General features: G+C 43.1%; 1 protein-coding gene across 9 annotated transcripts in view; it reads left to right on the top strand.

The window, feature by feature from the left end:
* Limch1 (LIM and calponin homology domains 1) overlaps nucleotides 1–18,600 on the top strand; it is a 298,145-nt gene that overhangs the window by 242,284 nt on the left and 37,261 nt on the right. For 8 of the 9 annotated variants that reach the window (XM_051198458.1, XM_051198453.1, XM_051198452.1 and 5 more), the window contains 5 exons: nucleotides 3,181–3,216; nucleotides 7,189–7,315; nucleotides 8,696–8,853; nucleotides 9,032–9,440; nucleotides 12,281–12,475. In XM_051198458.1, coding sequence (XP_051054415.1) covers nucleotides 3,181–3,216; nucleotides 7,189–7,315; nucleotides 8,696–8,853; nucleotides 9,032–9,440; nucleotides 12,281–12,475 — 925 coding nt within the window. The remainder of the gene's footprint in view (nucleotides 1–3,180; nucleotides 3,217–7,188; nucleotides 7,316–8,695; nucleotides 8,854–9,031; nucleotides 9,441–12,280; nucleotides 12,476–18,600) is intronic. The other variant, XM_051198454.1, reaches the window with a different exon arrangement.

Here is an 18,600-nt window from a genome sequence, read left to right as displayed (position 1 = left end):
ACCCAAGGTTTCTATCCTTGTGGATAATAACAGTAGTAGAATCTTATGATGATGATGTCCAGAGAGCAGGTGCAATAGCTGTGCTTTCGACCATAGCTGTGGAACAGGTTGCATCCTCTTCAGTGTGTGTCTGCTCCCTCTCTAGCTCACCTCTGGAAAAATTACAAATGAGAAACATGACAGTGAGAAAAGTGATTGGGTCCCACGTGGTACCCAGGTTGAGTCTGGTTAAGGACAAAGGGACTGAGTGATCCATTGTCCTCCATTGTCACTCACCTTCCTGATGTCACAACCTGATGCTTTATGCTGGGTCCATGGGCTGCTGTAGAGCAAACTAGAATGAGAAGAAAGATGGGGAAGGGCCTGCAGGCTGGAAGCGGGGCGCATTCCTGGTACGAACATTGAGAGTACAGATTTCTGTTGCAGATGGGAAACCAAACTTTAGGACACAGCCTAGAATCAGAGCACTAAGATTTAAACTTAGCCCCTAGTAGAAAAGCACTTTTCCCTTCAAGGCATTGCCTACACAAATCACAGGAGGAGTCAGAGAAGCCTGGTGAGTTCCTACCGCTTCTGTCTGCCACTAATTCATATTAGGATGAATAGTTAGTATGAGTGGAGAGAGCCATTAACTTTATGACATCTTTTTAAAAAGGGGGGGTATGTTTGTATGAGAATGAGAATGAGGTGGGGGAGGGAGGAATGCCCATGTGCCAGTAGAGGTCAAAGAACAACCTGTAGGAGGAGTTGGATCTTTCCTTCCACCATGTGAGTCATTTAAAAACAAAAACAAAAAACCTTAGGCTACCAAGCTTGGTGGCAAGCCCCTTTACCTACTCAGCCATCTCCTAGCCCATGACATGCTTCTTGGTTTGATTGAGAAAATATGAATTTGCATTTCCCTTTAACAAAAGTTTACTGAGTGATGACTGTGCAAAACACAAGGCTGAGTGCTCGTCCTGGGTGAGTGGTAAAGCCATGGTCAACTCTCACTTCAAATTAGCTTGGAGTACAGGGATCTCACACTGGGCACTGGTGGATTCCGAGATGCTTTGTGAGTGCCTGGAGTTGTACGAACATAGTCAGTTAGTATATGGCTTGTTTCTGTTACCCTTCCAGATAGCCCTGACCTCAGGTGGAACTTGGTTAAAACTTGACTCTTCTGGTAGGTTGCTCATCCCAAGTCTCTCACAGTTGTCGGTTCTGTACCCCACAGCCCACTTTGCATTTAAGGGTCCTCCTATGAGAGAGGGGAAGGGAGCTGTTTGATAACTGGAAAAGCCTCATGAAGCTCAAGCGCTAGATATCTCCCTTTTGCTGGCAAAGGCAGCTTTACTTGTATTTGTGCCCTTTTTACACCCAGAAATTGGTCAGAGGGAATTTCTTAGCACATAGAAAGGGGATAAAAATGAAGGCAGTCTTCAGGGCCTGTGCTATTCCTTCCAGTGTTAAAATGGGCATCAAGGGCCTGCTCTGGCCACTGCTGAAGGAAGAGCGTCAGGCACCTTCTTACCCAGTGAGACTTTGAATTTTGTAGGGATCTGTTTATCTGCAGAGATGTCCATGAATGCTGTTAATTGTTCTATGAAGAAACAATTGAAATTCAGATATTTCCTGGAGCTAACACTGTAGAAATGTTAGCTAGGGTGAGACTGCGTGTGCACAAGTTCACTGTCTGAATTATGTTGTACTTCAATCAAACACTAGTTAGATATCCAAATAGTGACATGAAACCACCCAACTGCTAGCCATTTATTTCCCCATTAATCATCCCTCAGGAATAACATCTCTTTCAAAGATGGTTTAGCAAGCCCCACATTGAATATGTGTATTCTAACAGACTTTTTAAAATTATTGTTAACTAAAAACAAGGTATCCAGGCTTCTGGATTGATGCTGCTCAGGCTGGTGGGAGGAATCCCTCACCATTTGCTTCACAGATGTGGCATTTGGGGTACACTGAGACTTGATCTAAGACCTTGTGGGAAGGCCCCTCATGGCCCTTTCCTTGGCTTGCTTGTGGCCATTCCAACAGAAATCTGGGAGTTTACCCACATATGGATTGCCTTCCCTGTGAATAAAATAATAATTATCAATGAATTAGAATGTTCTAGAATGATGAAAGGTGAAGGAAGGAGTGTGTGCACATTGTGTGGTAATTTCTCTAAAATCATAAAATGAAACCTTCAGAAATTGGAACAAGTAATGTTTTGCTGAAAGTTCTGAGGTGTGGTTTCTGGGAAGCTTGAAGCAGGATAGATTTTCTTTACAGCAACAATTCTTTATCTACATTCAAAATGCCCAAGTGAATAGTAGCCGTTTGGGGACAGGAAAGGACAATGCCTTTAAACTCTCACCCTTGCTGAAGGCTGGCTCATGGAGCTGTTGATGCCAATGTGTGCTTCCATATAGCCATATTCTCTTCTTCAAATCCTTTCCCCTATGCAGATATACTTAAACCTAACATACCACAGGCGTTACAGCTTTATAAACCCAAATTATCAGAAGACTAGAATATGCTTGGAAAACCTTTGGTCTTTCCAGTTGTGGGATAGCCTCAGTCTGGTTTTGATTAAGACTATCCGTTTTCTAGGAATTGTGGTTTTTGTCAAATACAGATGGAAAGGCACTGATTGGGGTTCTGGCTGAAGTTCTGCTTCACTCTCAGGAACGGTAGAATTAGTCTTTGATGTTGTCTGTGCAGATGCATTAACACATCAGGTCAGCAGAGTGAGGGTGTGTGCATGTTGCATGCCCATTACAGTCCATTACAACCAACACAGAGGCACGAGCAGTCGAACTGTTTTCGAACAACCAAACATATTGTGCTTGTGTTTTAAGCTGCCTTTCCTGAACACCATGGGTTCACCTAAGCCTCTCCATGTTTACATTGGACAGAGTTTTTCTTTGTGGGCAGCATGGGATGACTTGATTTCCGGATTTTAGCATGGGCTTTTGGAAATGTCAAGGCTTTACTGTTTCAGTGGCTCATGCAGATTGCTAATTGTGTAATGACATTTCTCTTTCAGCATGACCAGCAAAAAAAGGCTTTGTTATATTAACATGGCTCCGTTCTTCCCACCTTTTTTTTTTTTTTTTCCAGGTTGGTCCGTGTCATCATCCACCCTCTGCCACTCCTCTAATTTCTTTTTCTTTCTTTCTTTCTTTTTTGATCTTGTAGATACGGTTCGAGAACTCCTGTGTCAGATGACGCAGAGTAAGTGGCATCACGTTCATAGGATTACATTAATCACTAGCCTAAAGTGCATGCTTCCAGTACTTACCACTAACTGGCATGCACCGATGCCACAGTGAACTGCATAGTGAGCCCAGTCCACACCAGAGCACATGGGGCCACAAAGCAGAATGGGTTCTATGCAGTGCCAGGGCGGGGGTGGGGAGTGGGGAGTGTGTAGTTGCTGAGTGTGAAAGCAACTTAAGCATGATGCTGATGTTTAACCAATGCTTCAGCTTTGCTTCTTGTTTTTCATAGCTGGACATGCTCAAGTCGCTCTTACGATATGGACATTGGTACCCTTTCTGAATTAGGAAGTCATAAAACTACTGGAATCAGGGAAGGGGTATGATGGGTTTTGCAGTTTAACTCCTTATGTGCTGAGGCTTAGCATAAACAATGAAGTAGTCATTCCTACAGTCACATTTTTTTTTCCAAACTAAGGAAATAAATCCTAACCACTAATTATAGATTCCAAAGCCCCAGTTCCTACCAGGTTGGAGTCACATAAACTGTGGGATACTTAAGACCCAAACATTGGGGTTTTGTTCAAGTTCCATAGCATGGCAAGGGGTCAAGGGTATAAAACAGGACCTGGGTTCCTTTGCCTGCCACTTGGCTGGCTTTTCTTCCCAAACAGAGGTCTCTTTCCCACTCAGCACCTCACATCCCAGTTTGAGAAAAACCTTAACTAACTTATCTATGGCCTTAAAAACTCTGTCCCCAAACTGGTTTTCCTATGCAGAGGTCACTCTGCACAAAATATATAAGGTAGAAGGGCTTTTCAGAAGGATATCCTTCCCAGGTCTGAGTATTTGGTCTTAGAAGGAACAGGATTTAATATTTCATTCCAGCATCCATCACACAAAAGCATTGTGTGGCCCGACAGAAACGAGACCATTACAAAAGGGTGAATGCTGAGCCAAGGTCCACGTCACAGAGAGAAGTTTAAATAGGGGTGTAGAACCCAGGGTGTCATTCCTACCAATGACACAGTAATGGTATTTAAGCAGAGGAGGCGCTTAAGCAATGTTTTCTCATCATGCTTTCCCATGTTTGTGTTGATGACATCAGCCTAGTTTAGACTCTTAGCCCTAAGCATTCATATTCCGTCCCCAAGTTCTGATGGGCAATCTAGAACCATTTAGTTATCTGGGAGACAACCTCCATGCCTCAAAAATGAAATTCAGCCTGTGCTTGACTGACTGCACAGAGTTAAGCAGTCTGAAAAACCAAGGCCTGGTTATTACTCTTGGATCCTGCAGTGGCAATATTTAACATCCCTGACAGGAGAAGGATGTGAGATTGACAGGTAAAACAATACTCTGACCTGGTGAACAGCAACATTGTGAAAGAATGGCTTTATTCTTAACTGAGCAAAAGCCGTGATGCAATTTGCCCAAAGTAGATCTTGGGGTAAGCAGGGAAGAAAGCTATATTCAAAAGAGTTTAGATCTTCCCCACACTTGCCTCTGAAACCTCAGCCACAGAAAGTTAGTGACTGCTTAAAGGGATTGGGCTCAGGCTCCCTTATCAACTGTCCCTGTGGACCAAGAAGCGGTCAAAGGACTTTTTTGTGCAGAGGTTTAATTTGAGAACACACAAAGTGCCAAATTAATGAGTGACATGAAGTCACTTGGGGAACAAAATCAAAGGTGGTGCTAAGAGTTAATTTTTAAAATAGAGATGTGCACTGTTCTTACTTCTTTCCCCCTCTCCCTTTTCCAAACTCTTTAAAGGCAATTACTGACATAAAGTACACTTACAATTATAACTGACACATTCTTAAGATAAAGCCCAGTCTTTAAAAAAAAAAAAATTCGTCTTAAATGTAAGTCAAGGTCAACCTAGATAGCAAAATCTCCACCTTCTGGCCTGTTAAGAATGTCTCTAAGTTTAATTTTCACAATTTTCACTTTCCTCAGCTTGTCATTCCTCTCCACATGCCTCTGCCAGAGGAGTCTGCATCTTGGGAGCACTATGACAAAAATGTCACAGTTTTGCTGTTTGGCCAAGTTGTTGGTATTTCTTTTTTTTAAAACACAAAAACCCTGAGGTGGAGGGGGTAGTACTTCCTGCTCTAGGAGAGGGTCACAAGAGTTCCACTTAATTGTCTGGCCTTTGGCCATGTTTGGGCTGGGGTAAGTCAGATCCTCAAGGCTGTGAAAGGCAGCTGTGAAGGCCTCTCATCCCTCCATGAACAGCTAGTGAGCGGGCTGAATCACACACCTTGGAGAAGCCAGCTACTTCCTTCCCACCTTGAGGAAGCGACTGAGTAGCTACCTATTATGACCAACCCAGAATTCTGCCCTTAGAACTCACTGGCAGCACAATGGCCTTCTCTCCTCCCCTCTGTTGACTGCTTGGTGTGTAAGATATACAGAGACAGTTATACATACAAGGCCCTAGTAGAAATTGTAATTTGCCTTAAAAATAACTGGCTGGATTGACTATTTTAAAGGTAAAATTCTCACACACCCCCACTTTTAACTAGAAAGGTATATGAGTTTTCATCTATTTCTAGAAGTCCTACTTAGGTGAATTTTTATATTAAAAGGGGGGTTAGACTTTTCTACTTAACACTGTAAATTTCCAAACCTTTCTTAATTATAAGTATAAAATAGATTTTAAAAAATCATACAGCCCCTTTCCCCTTTGAGTTTATTTTTCTATGAGGCACAGCTTTGGAAACCAGCACTGTCAACAGAGAAGACCACAGCAGCTTCCCACTGTGCTTACACACACACACACACACACACACACACACACACACACACTTGTACTAACAGAAACCTAAGATTCAAAACTAAATCGGCATTTGGATTCTTAGAACACTCTGGAGGAAGATAGTCTTCAAGCTTCTAGGTCTCAGATTTGATTTTAAATGTCCAGCACCTGGAGAAAGGGGGCGAGGAACCCAGCCATCCATGCAAACTCATATAGGGCTGCTGCCATTTGCACTGATGGTGTCTGGAATAAGTTAGTTGCCAAGCGCATGGCTTTTTTGCTGTTGTCGTTCCTTGTTAAGCTGCCTTCAAAAATGGATGACCACCATCTTCTACCCCTAGGGGACTTGGAAGGTTTCTCCATTACTTCTTGTGTAGGCAAACCCTGTGATCCTCAGGCCCTATGGTTTCTCTAAGGGGTCGGGATGGGGAGGAGGCTTTTGCTTTGGTCTCCTGTGTTCCCTGCTGCTTCAGTGCTTGCTCTTATCTGGTCTGTTGAGAGCTCTGTGGTCTTTGTCAGCTCCTACAGAATGTATCAATGGCACGCACAGCCAAAAGGTTTGCTCATCCTCATTGCCTGCCCTCTCCCTTTCATTTCAAAAGTAAAGTTTTAGAAATCCTGACAAAACTAAACCAAAACGATTGTGAACACATTAAGGTACAAAGTGTACCCTGATTTATATAATTATCCCTCCTATTACAAAATGCCTCATTTTCTTGATTCCAAGATGTACTATCAATTACATAATTGTATAGAAAAGAAAAAGAAACAAACACAACACACCCAGCATCAATTTAAATGTGCAGCAGGGGGTGTCGCTTTTTTTTTTTTTTTTTTTTTTTTTTTTTTTTTGAAAGTGAAGAAATGATCTTTGGGCATGTAGAGCAGGCAAGCCCTCTCTTATCACCATGAAGTGTAGCTAAGTTCCCCTGCCATGGAATGTGCTCGTCTCCTTAAATTATATACCTTTAAATGAGAGTGTCCACCTTCAGGTGCTTTCTCCTAGCCCCTTTTTGGCACCTTTCTAAAAAGCTGCCCCAAACAGGGCTATCAATGAGGACAAAGACATCCCCTCTGGGCTGTGCTACTGGTGGCTGCTTCCCGCTGCAGAGTGAAGAGGCAGTTCTCAGCCCAGTAGCGCCCCCAGGCGGCGACGTGCAGTGGTGACAGGAGCCCGCCGCCCGCGCTCATTCTGCCTGCTTTTTGTTTTTGCTCTCTCCGCATCAGGAGCACGAGTATGTTTGACATGCGGTGTGAGGAGGAGGCAGCGGTGCTGCCGCACAGCAGGGCCCGCCAGGAGCAGCTGCAGCTGATAAATAACCAGCTGAGGGAAGAGGACGACAAATGGCAAGATGTGAGTTCGGGCCAAGGCCGCGGGCAGTTGGGGAGGGACTCAGCCGACCACCGGGCAGGGAGGGTAGACTTGGACTTCAAAGCCCTGCTAGGGAGGGCCGCCCTAAGCATTACAGAGACCTGACCTAAGAAGATTAAAGGAGGGGTCTGTAGGAACGTAGAGAGAGGAGAAACTGACACTGGTGTGTATCAGCAGGTACTCTGGACCAAAGCTTGGTCACAAAGAGAAAGGGTGGGAGGCGGGCAACTAGGATAAGCACAGAGCTGTGGTGTGCTGCCTTTTAATAATCCGTATTTAAGACTGGTGGGGGACTATGATGACTGCCCAGATCAGCGTTGATTGTACCAGTAGCAGGCACTGTTCTAGATGCTTTGGCTCTGGGTAATTCATCCAGCCCATTTAGTAACCCAGTGTGCTAACAATGGTTAGCTTCCAGCACCCACAGATGTAAGCAATCCCAGCCCAGCTAAGTCACTGCCTAAAGTTCCATAGCTAGTGAGTAGGGAAAAGGAAGGCCCATGAGAGCTTAGAGGGAGTGTGTTGAGAGCAGAGAGCTACAGCAGGGAGAGCCTGGGCTCAGCAGAGACAGAGAATCCTTTTATTTGTTTCTCACAGAGCACAGGTCACTATTGCAAAGCTGACTCCAAAGCGCTAATTTCTCCAAAGTTGGCACAGTGTAATGACAGTATGTCTATGTGTCTAGTGCCTAAGTGTGTTGTCACATTGAACCCCAAGACTTGTAAGCAGAGTTGGAACAGCCACACACATTTTAGAGAAAATAAAAATGCGTTCAGAGAAGCTAGGAAACAGACAGTGTGTGAGCAAGATGGAGCCAGGCTGATTCCCAAAGCTCCAGTTTGTCCCTCTGACCCAGAAGTGTCACCATTGTGCTATAACTACCTGTAGGACAGGTCTTGGCCTCACCTGAGGAGGAAAGGAATCCACACATATCTGTAAAACAGCTCCAAAGCCACGTTTTTCTCTCGTCCAGGAGAAAACTATACATAAATCCTAACCATTCTGTATCTATTCCTAACCATTCTGTATCTATTTCCAGTGCAGAGGTGAGAATAGAGAAGGATGGAGTTTTCTGTGATTATTACCTTGTAAGAAAGTTCTCTCAAATTTGCCAAGCAACATTGAATAATTGCATATGTCACACCTCAGTGTTTTAATAAGTGGCTGCCATGATAATGATAGCATGCACTTTCTTTCCCTGCCTCCCAGACATCCTTGTTCCAACCAGACCTTCATGGGATTGTGTGGAAGTGTCCCAGCATAGCATCTCTCAGTGCTTGCAGATCTGTGAGTCACAGAAAGGGAATTCTGTGAAGGCTGAGAAAGAACATGGTATCTCTCTCTCTCTACCCCCCCCCCCAGGACCTGGCTCGTTGGAAGAGCCGTAGAAGAAGTGCTTCTCAGGACTTAATCAAGAAAGAGGAAGAAAGGAAGAAAATGGAGAAGCTGATGTCTGGAGAAGACGGGACAAGTGAACGAAGGAAAAGCATCAAAACTTATAGAGAGATTGTTCAAGAAAAGTGGGTCTTTCTGTTGTTAGGGTATAATAGTACCTAGCTATGCTTTTTCTTTGCTATCTTTTGCTATCACAAAACCTGCAGTGCTACTGTTTATAGTTTGGTTTTACTCTGCCTTGGTGGGAATCTTTGCACTGTTCCTGGCTGCTTATTGCTCTTCTTCCCTTGCCCCACCCTGCAGAGAGCGGAGAGAGAGGGAGCTGCACGAGGCCTATAAGAACGCACGGTCGCAGGAGGAGGCAGAGGGGATCCTCCAACAGTACATTGAGAGGTTCACCATCAGTGAGGCTGTGCTCGAACGCTTGGAGATGCCAAAAATTCTGGAAAGAAGCCATTCAACAGAGCCAAACTTATCATCCTTCCCTAGTGACCCCAGCCCCATGAGGTACTTGAGGCAGCAATCACTGCCTCCACCCAAATTCACTGCCACAGTTGAAACCACCATTGCTCGCACCAGTGCCCCAGAGACCAGCGCAGCAGGCGGCAGTGGACCTCCAAGCAAACCTATCACTCCCAATGCAGTGCCTATGCTGACACCCAAGCCTTACTCCCAGCCCAAAAACTCTCAAGAGGCTCTGAAGACTTTTAAGGTAGGATGAATTCTTTGAGAGGAAAATGGAAACTGAATTCCGGGTAGTTTGTGGAAAGAAGCCTACTGACTCGAGAAAAATGCAATAATTTTTATCAAACAAAAGCCAAACACATGTAACACTGGCAATAGTACATTTATAGTTTAGGAGATTGGGTTTGAAGATACTGTAGGGATGGGCATTCTTCCCAGTACTGTCCTTACTCTTTTTGGACTGGACTCACTGTGATTGACAAGGTTTCTCCATAAGCAAGACCTATGTCCTGGTTTATTGATGATGTGGTTTCTCTTAGAGCAGTGTAAGCAAGTCCTCATATGGCAATAATCCACATCTGTAGTTATCTGCATGCACAGAAAATGCAAAGTGTATTTGCTTTTAGTTTAAATAGAAAAATACACAGCTGCATCTTAAGGAAGAAATTAACACTATATCCAAAGAGTTGCTGCACTTGAGAAAAAATAGTACATGGAACACATGACAGCATGGGGTGTGTTCATCATCAGATAGGACAAAGCTTTTCTTGAGCAGAAAATGGCTGAAATATTAAAAGGTGTATAAAATCATTTTTGAGAATGAAAGACTCTTTGGGAACCAAAGGTATTTTCACTTGCTCATATCCCAGTGTCTGTCTACATTATGGGGTAGCATTCATCCTGTATCTGGAGCTCCTTTGACTCCAGAGAAAAACCAGTTCATGTGGTTCTTGCACACTACATGGGTTTCCTAATAAATGTTGAGAGTGGAAATCATCACTAGGAGTTATTGCCATTAAGGCTGGGGCGGTTCACATAGCTCAGCTGAGATTGAGTGCAGGGGTCCTCCATTACTGGACTTAGAGAGACCCCAAGCCTACCTTCTGACTATCTAAATATATCATTAAAATCTGTCTTAAGTTTTTCTAGCATAATAAAGGCGATTGTGTGGCCATTTCATCCAGATTGAATTCATTTCCCATGGCTCCATCCTAAGAGCCTGGCATAGATACCCAGGACATGGTAGACATTCAGCAAAAGTAAATAACTTAATTCTTCCTGAGATTAGCCACAGAAGCTGAAGACTTATTTACAGAACAAACACATGCACACATGCATGTGCGCACACACACACACACACACACACACACACACACACACACACGCACATGTGTACATGCATGCCTAGCAATGTCCTCAGTGGTCAAGTATTTGAATACCCTCCTTCACCTGGGGTCAGGAAGATGAATGGTGTAACATTCCATGAAAGCATTACATTGAGGTGGCCCAGAGCACAGGCGGGAACACATTTATATAACTGGATATCAAGGCATCTGATAACATTTAGATGTCCACTTCCCTTCATGTATGTAAATGGTACAACATGACCACATAATGGTTAAGATAGAAGAATTTATGACAGAAGTTAGGCTCTGAGAAAATGTTGTCATCTTTGTTTGGTAGCCTGTCTCTCCTTCACTATGTGTAGGGGGTGGGAGTATGTGCCCACAACAAGACACTTTCTCAAAAATGATTGAACAGTTGCTGTCAAACATATAAATAGGACAGATGTTACTAGAGTAGAGAGGTGTGGCAGCTTAGGAACATGTGCATATGGACATGTGTGTGTTCATGTGCCCACAACAGCAAGATAAATAAATAATCTGTAGCATATTTTTAGAAGAATAAAAAAAGAATAAGGGAAGATGGAGTGATGCATTCCAAGCACTGGTTTTCAAAAACAACCTTGTTGTTCAATTATTGTTAAATTAATGGTTTAGAATCATTTTACAAAATGAAGCAGACAAAGGTACAATAGAAAGAGCCACAGGGACCACACTCAATAAAGATTATCATGCCATTTATCTGTCTCCTCCATATTCATGCATGTGTGCTGAGTTGTGTTATAAATTTCCTAGAGGTGACAAGTAATAGAACATGATGGCCAGTAGCACAAGGTAAATGAACCACAGTTAATGTCCAACCTTCTGTTGTTTCATTAAGAAGATCTTAGAAGACCTACTAAGAATAGCCAGGGTCGTGGGAGATGTTGCTCCAAGTCCCAAGTACACCTTAGTCATTTAACCCCACAGCAACACTATGGGGAAGGTCAAGTTATATCAAAATCTGCATTTTTACACATAGAGTCAGAAATGCTGGAGATTGCACAGCTGCTGAAGGGTAGAGTCAGAATTGGATCGTAGGTCATCTCACCACAGATAGTCAGCCTCAAACATCAGGAAGGTCTCCATGGGCCAGAGAGCCCCTCCTTTCCTGCTCACTCTTGCTGCCTGTTCTAAATATGGAGTGTAAAACAAACACATTTTAGTGAGCATGGACTTTTTTTCTTCACAAGAAAATCAAATAGAAAATGAGATTTATTATAATGTAACAGAATCCTTGCCCTCCATGACAGCTTTACAAAATAAAAACACCCCATCTCCAGTCTTTCCGCTACAAAATAACCTGCAAAATGTTCTTGATTGGGTCCCACTTCATTGATAGGCTAACCAGAAAAAAAAAAGTGATTTGTGGAATTGCCATCACAAGTTAAATTGAAAATTACTGAAACCTAATTGTGTGGCATGTGTTTAAGATTCCATGATTTTTCGATACTTTCAAATGAAAGCACACCATAAATCAAGTGTCATCCAGTTGTGACGTGACTGCCAGCTACAAAGAGACACCCTTCAGATGACATTGACGGAAGACTGGCTTCTAGAACCCATGAAAACGCTAGCTAGGCCGGATTCCTTTTTAAGATAGGGGAAAACACAGAGAATTCTTTAAGGCAGTTCAAAATGTGTGTTTGATTATCGTCTTTGGTTGCAGAATAGCATGTTTTCTTGTTCATCCTGGCCTTAACAGGTGGATGGGAAAATCAGCATGAATGGAGAAATGGTCCATGAAGATGAGGAAGAAAAGGAAAAAAAAGGGCCCACGGTGGCCCAGATGTTTGAAGGTGTGGCCACCGTGCATGGCTCTCCTGTGCAAGTGAAGCAAGGCAACAACAGCATTGAGATCAACATCCAGAAGCCAAACTCTGCTCCCCAGGAACTGACAGTAAGAAGCAGCACTGCCTCCTGGCATACGTCTGTCCTGTAATTGGCCTCTAGGATAAGTCAGTCATGATAGTGTTTCTTTCTTTCTCCTCGAGTATGGCTAGGGCTGCATAGCACACAAGACCTCAACAACAAATTGTCCCTATCTTAGTCAATCAAAGTCCAAACCCTAGGTGTTAAGAGGTTTTATACCTTTTGTTGGCAGTGAGGGAGAGTTTGCCCTGGGCCTCTGTTCAAGCTCTTGATGCTTACCAGAAATCTTGACTGCCCGAGGTGTGTAAATACATCACCCCAACTTGTGCCTTTCCCCCACAGTGCCCTTCCTCTGTGTGTGTGTGTGCGCGCGTGCACACGTGCACACACTCATTTCCTGTTTGTAAGGATATCAGTATGGTGGTGTCTCCATTAACCTTCACTAAGTTCAGCAGAAATACCCCTATTTCCAAATAAGATCATATTCGAAGGCCCTAAAGAAACACAGTCAATCTAAAACAATAGGCAATAAATAAAGATAATATAATTCGAGAACAATAAATTAACTTTTTCTCGTATTGGTCTGTTGTGTTATAGGAAAATATATATCTTTAAATTATCCTTTTTCTCTATTTGTTAAAGACATCATTAGGCTTGTTTATATGATTTGAAAATAGTGCTGAGCTGGGTGGTGGGATATACCTGTAAATCTAGCACTTAGGAAGCTGAGGCAGGAGAGTGGTGAGTTTAAGGCCAGCCTGAGAGTCATAGTAAGATCCTGTCTCAAAATAAGATGAGTGGTGCTGTCAGAACCTGGCTTCTTATCTTTGATGATGCCTGTCTGTCTGTCTGTCTGTCTGTCTGTCTGTCATCTGTCTTCTATCTACAGACACACACATACATTTTTATTAGTTAATTTGTATTAGCTTAAACTTTTAAATTCAGACTTATCTAAGTCTTCAGTTAACAAGACAGAGTAACTTGAGAACAGGGGACATGAGAACTCACAGTGGTGTGATGTTTGCCTCTTTGGAGAATGTTGTGTCATCAGGAACTCAGGCTAGTTTTGCTTATCCAATCAAAGCTGTCACCTGTATAGGTACATCCTATACAGGTTTGAGGGTATAAGTTGTCCTCACTCGAAGCCCATATGCTACCATGTTTTGGGGTTTGTTTGGTAGTTAAAGATGGATAAATTGTTCAGGTTTCCTCTCCAATTCCTCAGATGATGTGGTCTGAAGGTAAACTTGCTTCCTGCTTCCTCTGCTCAGCACAAGATACCCCCTTGACAGACCCACACTGGACAGGATAGCATCATCGTTAGCTCAGCCATATGAGAATACATACATTCTGCCAGAATTGAGAGGATGTCATTCTCCCCACAGCCTCCCATGTCCTGTGACTGAGACTCAGATGGGAAGAAACCAAAGTCACTTATCCCCAAGTGAGACCCAGGCAAATGTTCAGTCTCACCTCCTGGACTATAATTTTACTTTGGATTTGTATAAACTGTCACCATTTCTGGAAACACCTTACAGAGTGGCAGGGTTGGGATATTCATTTATGCTTCCAGGAGGGAAGATCTTAACTTCTGCTCCTACATTTAAACTAGAAAGCCCCGAATAGTTGACATTGTCAGGCTGGGCTGGCTTTTCAGGAAACATCAGCAATTCTGCTCCCCACTCCAAGTTCCTTGGGAGCATTTTCTAGATTGCTTCATTCTGAAGTGATTACATATCTAAAGTGACATATTTGAGAGAGGCAGCATCCATGATAGGAAATAAATGGTGTTATTTCAGAAGTCTGGGTGTCCCATAAGGGGGACTCCAAAGGAAAGGGAACCTTATGGCCTTTCTTCCCCATAGCCAGCACAATGCTAGACAGCCTCAGAGGACAGGTCCAAACTCATGGGCAAGCCTGGGGCTTCTTTCTCTTGTGTATATTTTCTACTTAGGAGTAATTTCTAGTTGAGTAAACTTGAATGTTGACACCAGAGTGAGTCTATATGCTCTGATCTCTAGTACTTTTAGCTGTTAAACATGATGGAAGTTATTCCATTATTTTCTGATATATCTATCTACATCTGTATATCTCCCTCCCCAACTCTGTGTGTGTGTGTGTGTGTGTGTGTGTGTGTATTATGCTGGTGTGCATGCATGCCTGCATGCATGTGTGTGTTTGTATGTGTGTGTAAAGTTGTTACCTGTGCTATATAGAACTTTGGCTCATTACTAGAAAGTTCTTCACCTACACTGGTTACCTAAGATTCTAAAACTTACTGGGTGGTGGTAGTGCATGCCTTTAACCCCAGCACTCAGGATGCAGAGGCAGACAGATCTCTGTGAGTTCGAAGCCAGTCCGGTATATAGAGAGTTCTAGGACAGCCAAGGCTACACAGAGAAACTTTGTCTCAAAAAAGAAACAGAAAAATCCTAAAACCTTTCTGCTCAAGGGTGTTATCCCAGAAGTCATATTAAAGGAATCTCTTCCCAAGAGTTAGTCATTCGAGTCATGCCTGTATCCCAATATTTGGGTAGGTTATTCAAGAGAATTGTTGCAAGTTAAGGAAACAAAGAAATGCTATCTAAAAAATAGATAATTGCTTTTTTAAAAGAATAATCTTTTTTCAGAAATCTTACTCCTTATTTTACTTTCTTCTCTGTTATTAAAAAAAATGTTATATTCATATTGAAAATGTGGAATGAATTGATCCCAGTGAAGGATGCTGTACTTCCATGCCTCCCAAGGATTGGTTCCAGGGTTGGACTTGACTTTGCTGTTTCTAACTCATTTTCCCAGTCCTGTGGGGCTGTCAAAAGAATAGTGTTCTTCTTATTAAATAGTGTCTTTCTTCCAAAAACTGCATTCTCAAATGAGACACCCTCTACAGAGGAGTAGTCTCACCCACCACTAAAATGTCACAGTTGCTTTAGGACAAATTGGAACTGTGCAAAGGGCACAGTGACAGTAGTAGGCAGGAGTGTGAATTCAGAATGTGAGGTGAGCCACGGGGGGGGGAGGGGGGACGTGACGGTCCCTCTGGGTGCTCTGCAGGGGGAATGTCAGCCTCCAAGGCTGATGGGGACACTTTTACGGTGACCTCTTTCACTTCTCTTCTACTCCCTCTCTCTCACTGGATGCCATTGAAACAATGATTTTTTTTTTCTTAATTAGATTGGAAGGGAATTTGGATTTCTTCTGACACTTGGGCCGTATCTACCTAGACCATCCCATTCCAGACCCTCCGGGTAGGCTCAGCTGTGTGAGAATAGGAGTATAATGTTTGCATAAATGAATTAGAGAAGGGTTATCAAATAATATGTAAGTAAATGCTAGGTTATAGACTAAGGACACCATAGGAATATAAGATGACAGAGAAAGGGCAGCATGGACTGAATGTGGTCTGGGAAAGTTTATGTGGGGTATAAAGCTTGACCTTCAGTGTGGATCTTTGCATTGAATTGGAGGAAAGATTTGCCCATTGCACATGATGAGAATGTTAGAATCAAAGAACCCAAGAGGGATGACAGGTGGTACTGTAGACCATGTGTTGTCCTGTTCTCCCCCTCATCCCTGTATTTATGAGATCTTTCAGAGTCTAGTTTAGTTCTGTATCTCTGTTGGAAGCACGATTTAAAAAAAAAAAAAAAAAAACTGCACCTTGCATTTTAAAATACTGGCTTCTGCTAGAATATTATGTTAGAGCACACATGTATGCTCCTAGACTGCAGGACTGGAAAGGAAATTTAGAAGTTTCCTAATCTGAGCATTAGTCTATTCTATGTTTAGTGCCTTCTATTTAAAGACATGTTTTTGTCTTCGTGATGTTTAGTATTGTCAACTTGGTAGGCCCTAGGGTCACCTAATAGACAAGCCTCTGAGCATGTCTAAGTTGAGTTGACTGAGGTAGCCAAAGAGTCACTCTAAATGTGGATGGCACCATTGTATAGTCTGAGATCCCAGGCTGAATAAAAAGGAGGAAAGGAGCTGAGCGCCAGCATTCAGCTCTTGTCTTCTGACTGTGGAAGACCAGCTGCCTCACACTCCTATTGCCATGACTTCCACCATGTTGGACTGTGTCCCCTTGAACTTTGAGCCAAAAGAAACTCTCCCTTCCTTAAGATGCTTTTTCTGTGTATTTTTATCACAGGATAAATAACTACAATAGTCTCCCTCAAAGCTACCTCTATAGCAATGACAGTGTCGTTTTTGTTTGTTTTTTGTTTGTTTGTTTGTTTTGTCCACTGTCAGTTGTACTTTAATTTTAATTTCTTCCATGCTGGTAATATGAAAATGATCCTTTCCTAAAATACCCCAAGAACACCATTCACAGGCCAGACTCTACTGAACGCATTTAAGTGTCTGACTTCTGCTTGCATTTAGAAGGAAGTTAATAGACTAGCATTCCATATACTACTTACATGTTACTGTAAGAGTGCACATCTGACAAGCACTTAGCATAATGTCAAGGTGACTTGTAGACCATGGGTGCCTCTATTTTTGATACTGCCATACAGCAAATGCAAAGTAAAATAGAAATCCTCCTCCCACCCCACCCCGCGTGCCCAGAAGCCCAAATCCGGAGAGATGTAAAGATCTGAAAAAGTTACATAAGGTCATCAGAATTACTGTTCTGAGCAGATGTGAATTTTATATGCATGAGGTGAACTTGTCCCCTTCCAGCTGCTCATGTCAGTCATTCCTTCTCTCAACAGCAGGCAGCTATGACAGTTCTTTCCAGAAGAATCCATCCCTGATACTCTTAATTCTTCCCCTTTTTGCTTTCCTTGTGGTGTTCCCCAGTCTTGGCTCACTTCTGCCACCTGGGCTCCCAAGATTCCACTCTCCAGACAGAGTGACCCTTCTGTCACTCTGTCCCATGACCGCTGGCCAGATCCCTCTCACACACTCATTCATCCCAAATGATGCTGGCAGCTCTTCCTCGGCTGAGCCCCTCAGCTCTTGGGTATCTCAAGCACCCCATCAGCTTTGCTCAAACTGAGTGATGACGTGGGGCTGTTTTCCCCATCTTGAAAAAGCTATAGCCTTCCTCAAAAAAAAAAAATCAACACTTTTCTTCTGTTCTCTGATCCAGGGGAACAATCAGGTCTTTCTTGACCCCTTGCTTTGCAGTGAGACCAGGGCCAAGGCATCTGAGTAGGCGCTATTTGCCTCGCAGCTCACACCAACTGCAGATTCCTTTCGGATGTCAAATGTTGACAGGCTTTCCTTCATAGTGTTGTTTTTCCCCAGCTAGAAGTGATCATAAGGTTGGTAGATTAACACTTTTAAAAATCTATTAAGTATTATCTTTTTATTTTTATATAGAAACTTAGCCGTTTCAAGAAGATATGCCTCAGAGGATGGAAATTAAACCTGGCCCATCTCCAGTGGTTTGAAATGCATACTATAAATAGCACAGTCCAAATACATGCATGTATGTAGTGTTTAAAGTCTAGAGAAGCTTGTCTCCTGCCTTGCTTCTTTTCCTTCCAGTGGTGACAGATTCTAAATGGCCTAAAAGTAAAAGAAGAATCATATGCATAGCATATGTGACACTGGGTCATGATGCCAGGACACAAATACACTGGTTTTCCAGGCTTGCATCCAGTTGTTCAACTGGAGCCAGAAAACCTCTCGTTGTCCCAGAATAGTTTCTCAAGAAGGTCCTTGGACATCACCAGTTAAGCCATAGAGATGAAACAATGAGCTGGAGCTCAGTCTCAGGCTGGATCCTACCTTCTGTCTTACAGTTGCCACCATCCTTTGATAGCCCTCTGCCAGTCTGACAAGGCTGAGGTTCAGAGAAGCAGCAAGTAGCCAGGGAGATTTCTTTGTGGCTAAACCATGTGATTCTGAAGCCAGGAATCTACCACCTCCTGCCTGTGGCCTTGGGGCTGAGCTAGGCAGTGGGGGCTAGCTTGGATGAGCTCTTGGTTGAGGGGGAAACCAACTCCTGGCTTAGTGCAAACCTTTCTATATGCTCATTCATTCCTATCCAGGACTCTGCTTTTGTTTACTTGTTTTCATCCCTAAGAAAGTGTTACCAGTTGGAGGAGGGAAGACTTCTCTCCTAAGCTCAAGTCAGAAGGTGCATTTGCCAGCAAGGATGTGTTTTGGAAGCAGACCTCTGATTCTGTTGGAGCTGGTTAA

The sequence above is a fragment of the Phodopus roborovskii genome, unplaced genomic scaffold (genome assembly GCF_943737965.1).
Source record: "Phodopus roborovskii unplaced genomic scaffold, PHOROB, whole genome shotgun sequence".
In the NCBI taxonomy this organism is placed as follows: domain Eukaryota; kingdom Metazoa; phylum Chordata; class Mammalia; order Rodentia; family Cricetidae; genus Phodopus; species Phodopus roborovskii.
The sequence above is the reverse complement of the archived record's forward strand: the minus strand, read 5'-3'. Positions and strand labels throughout refer to the sequence as shown.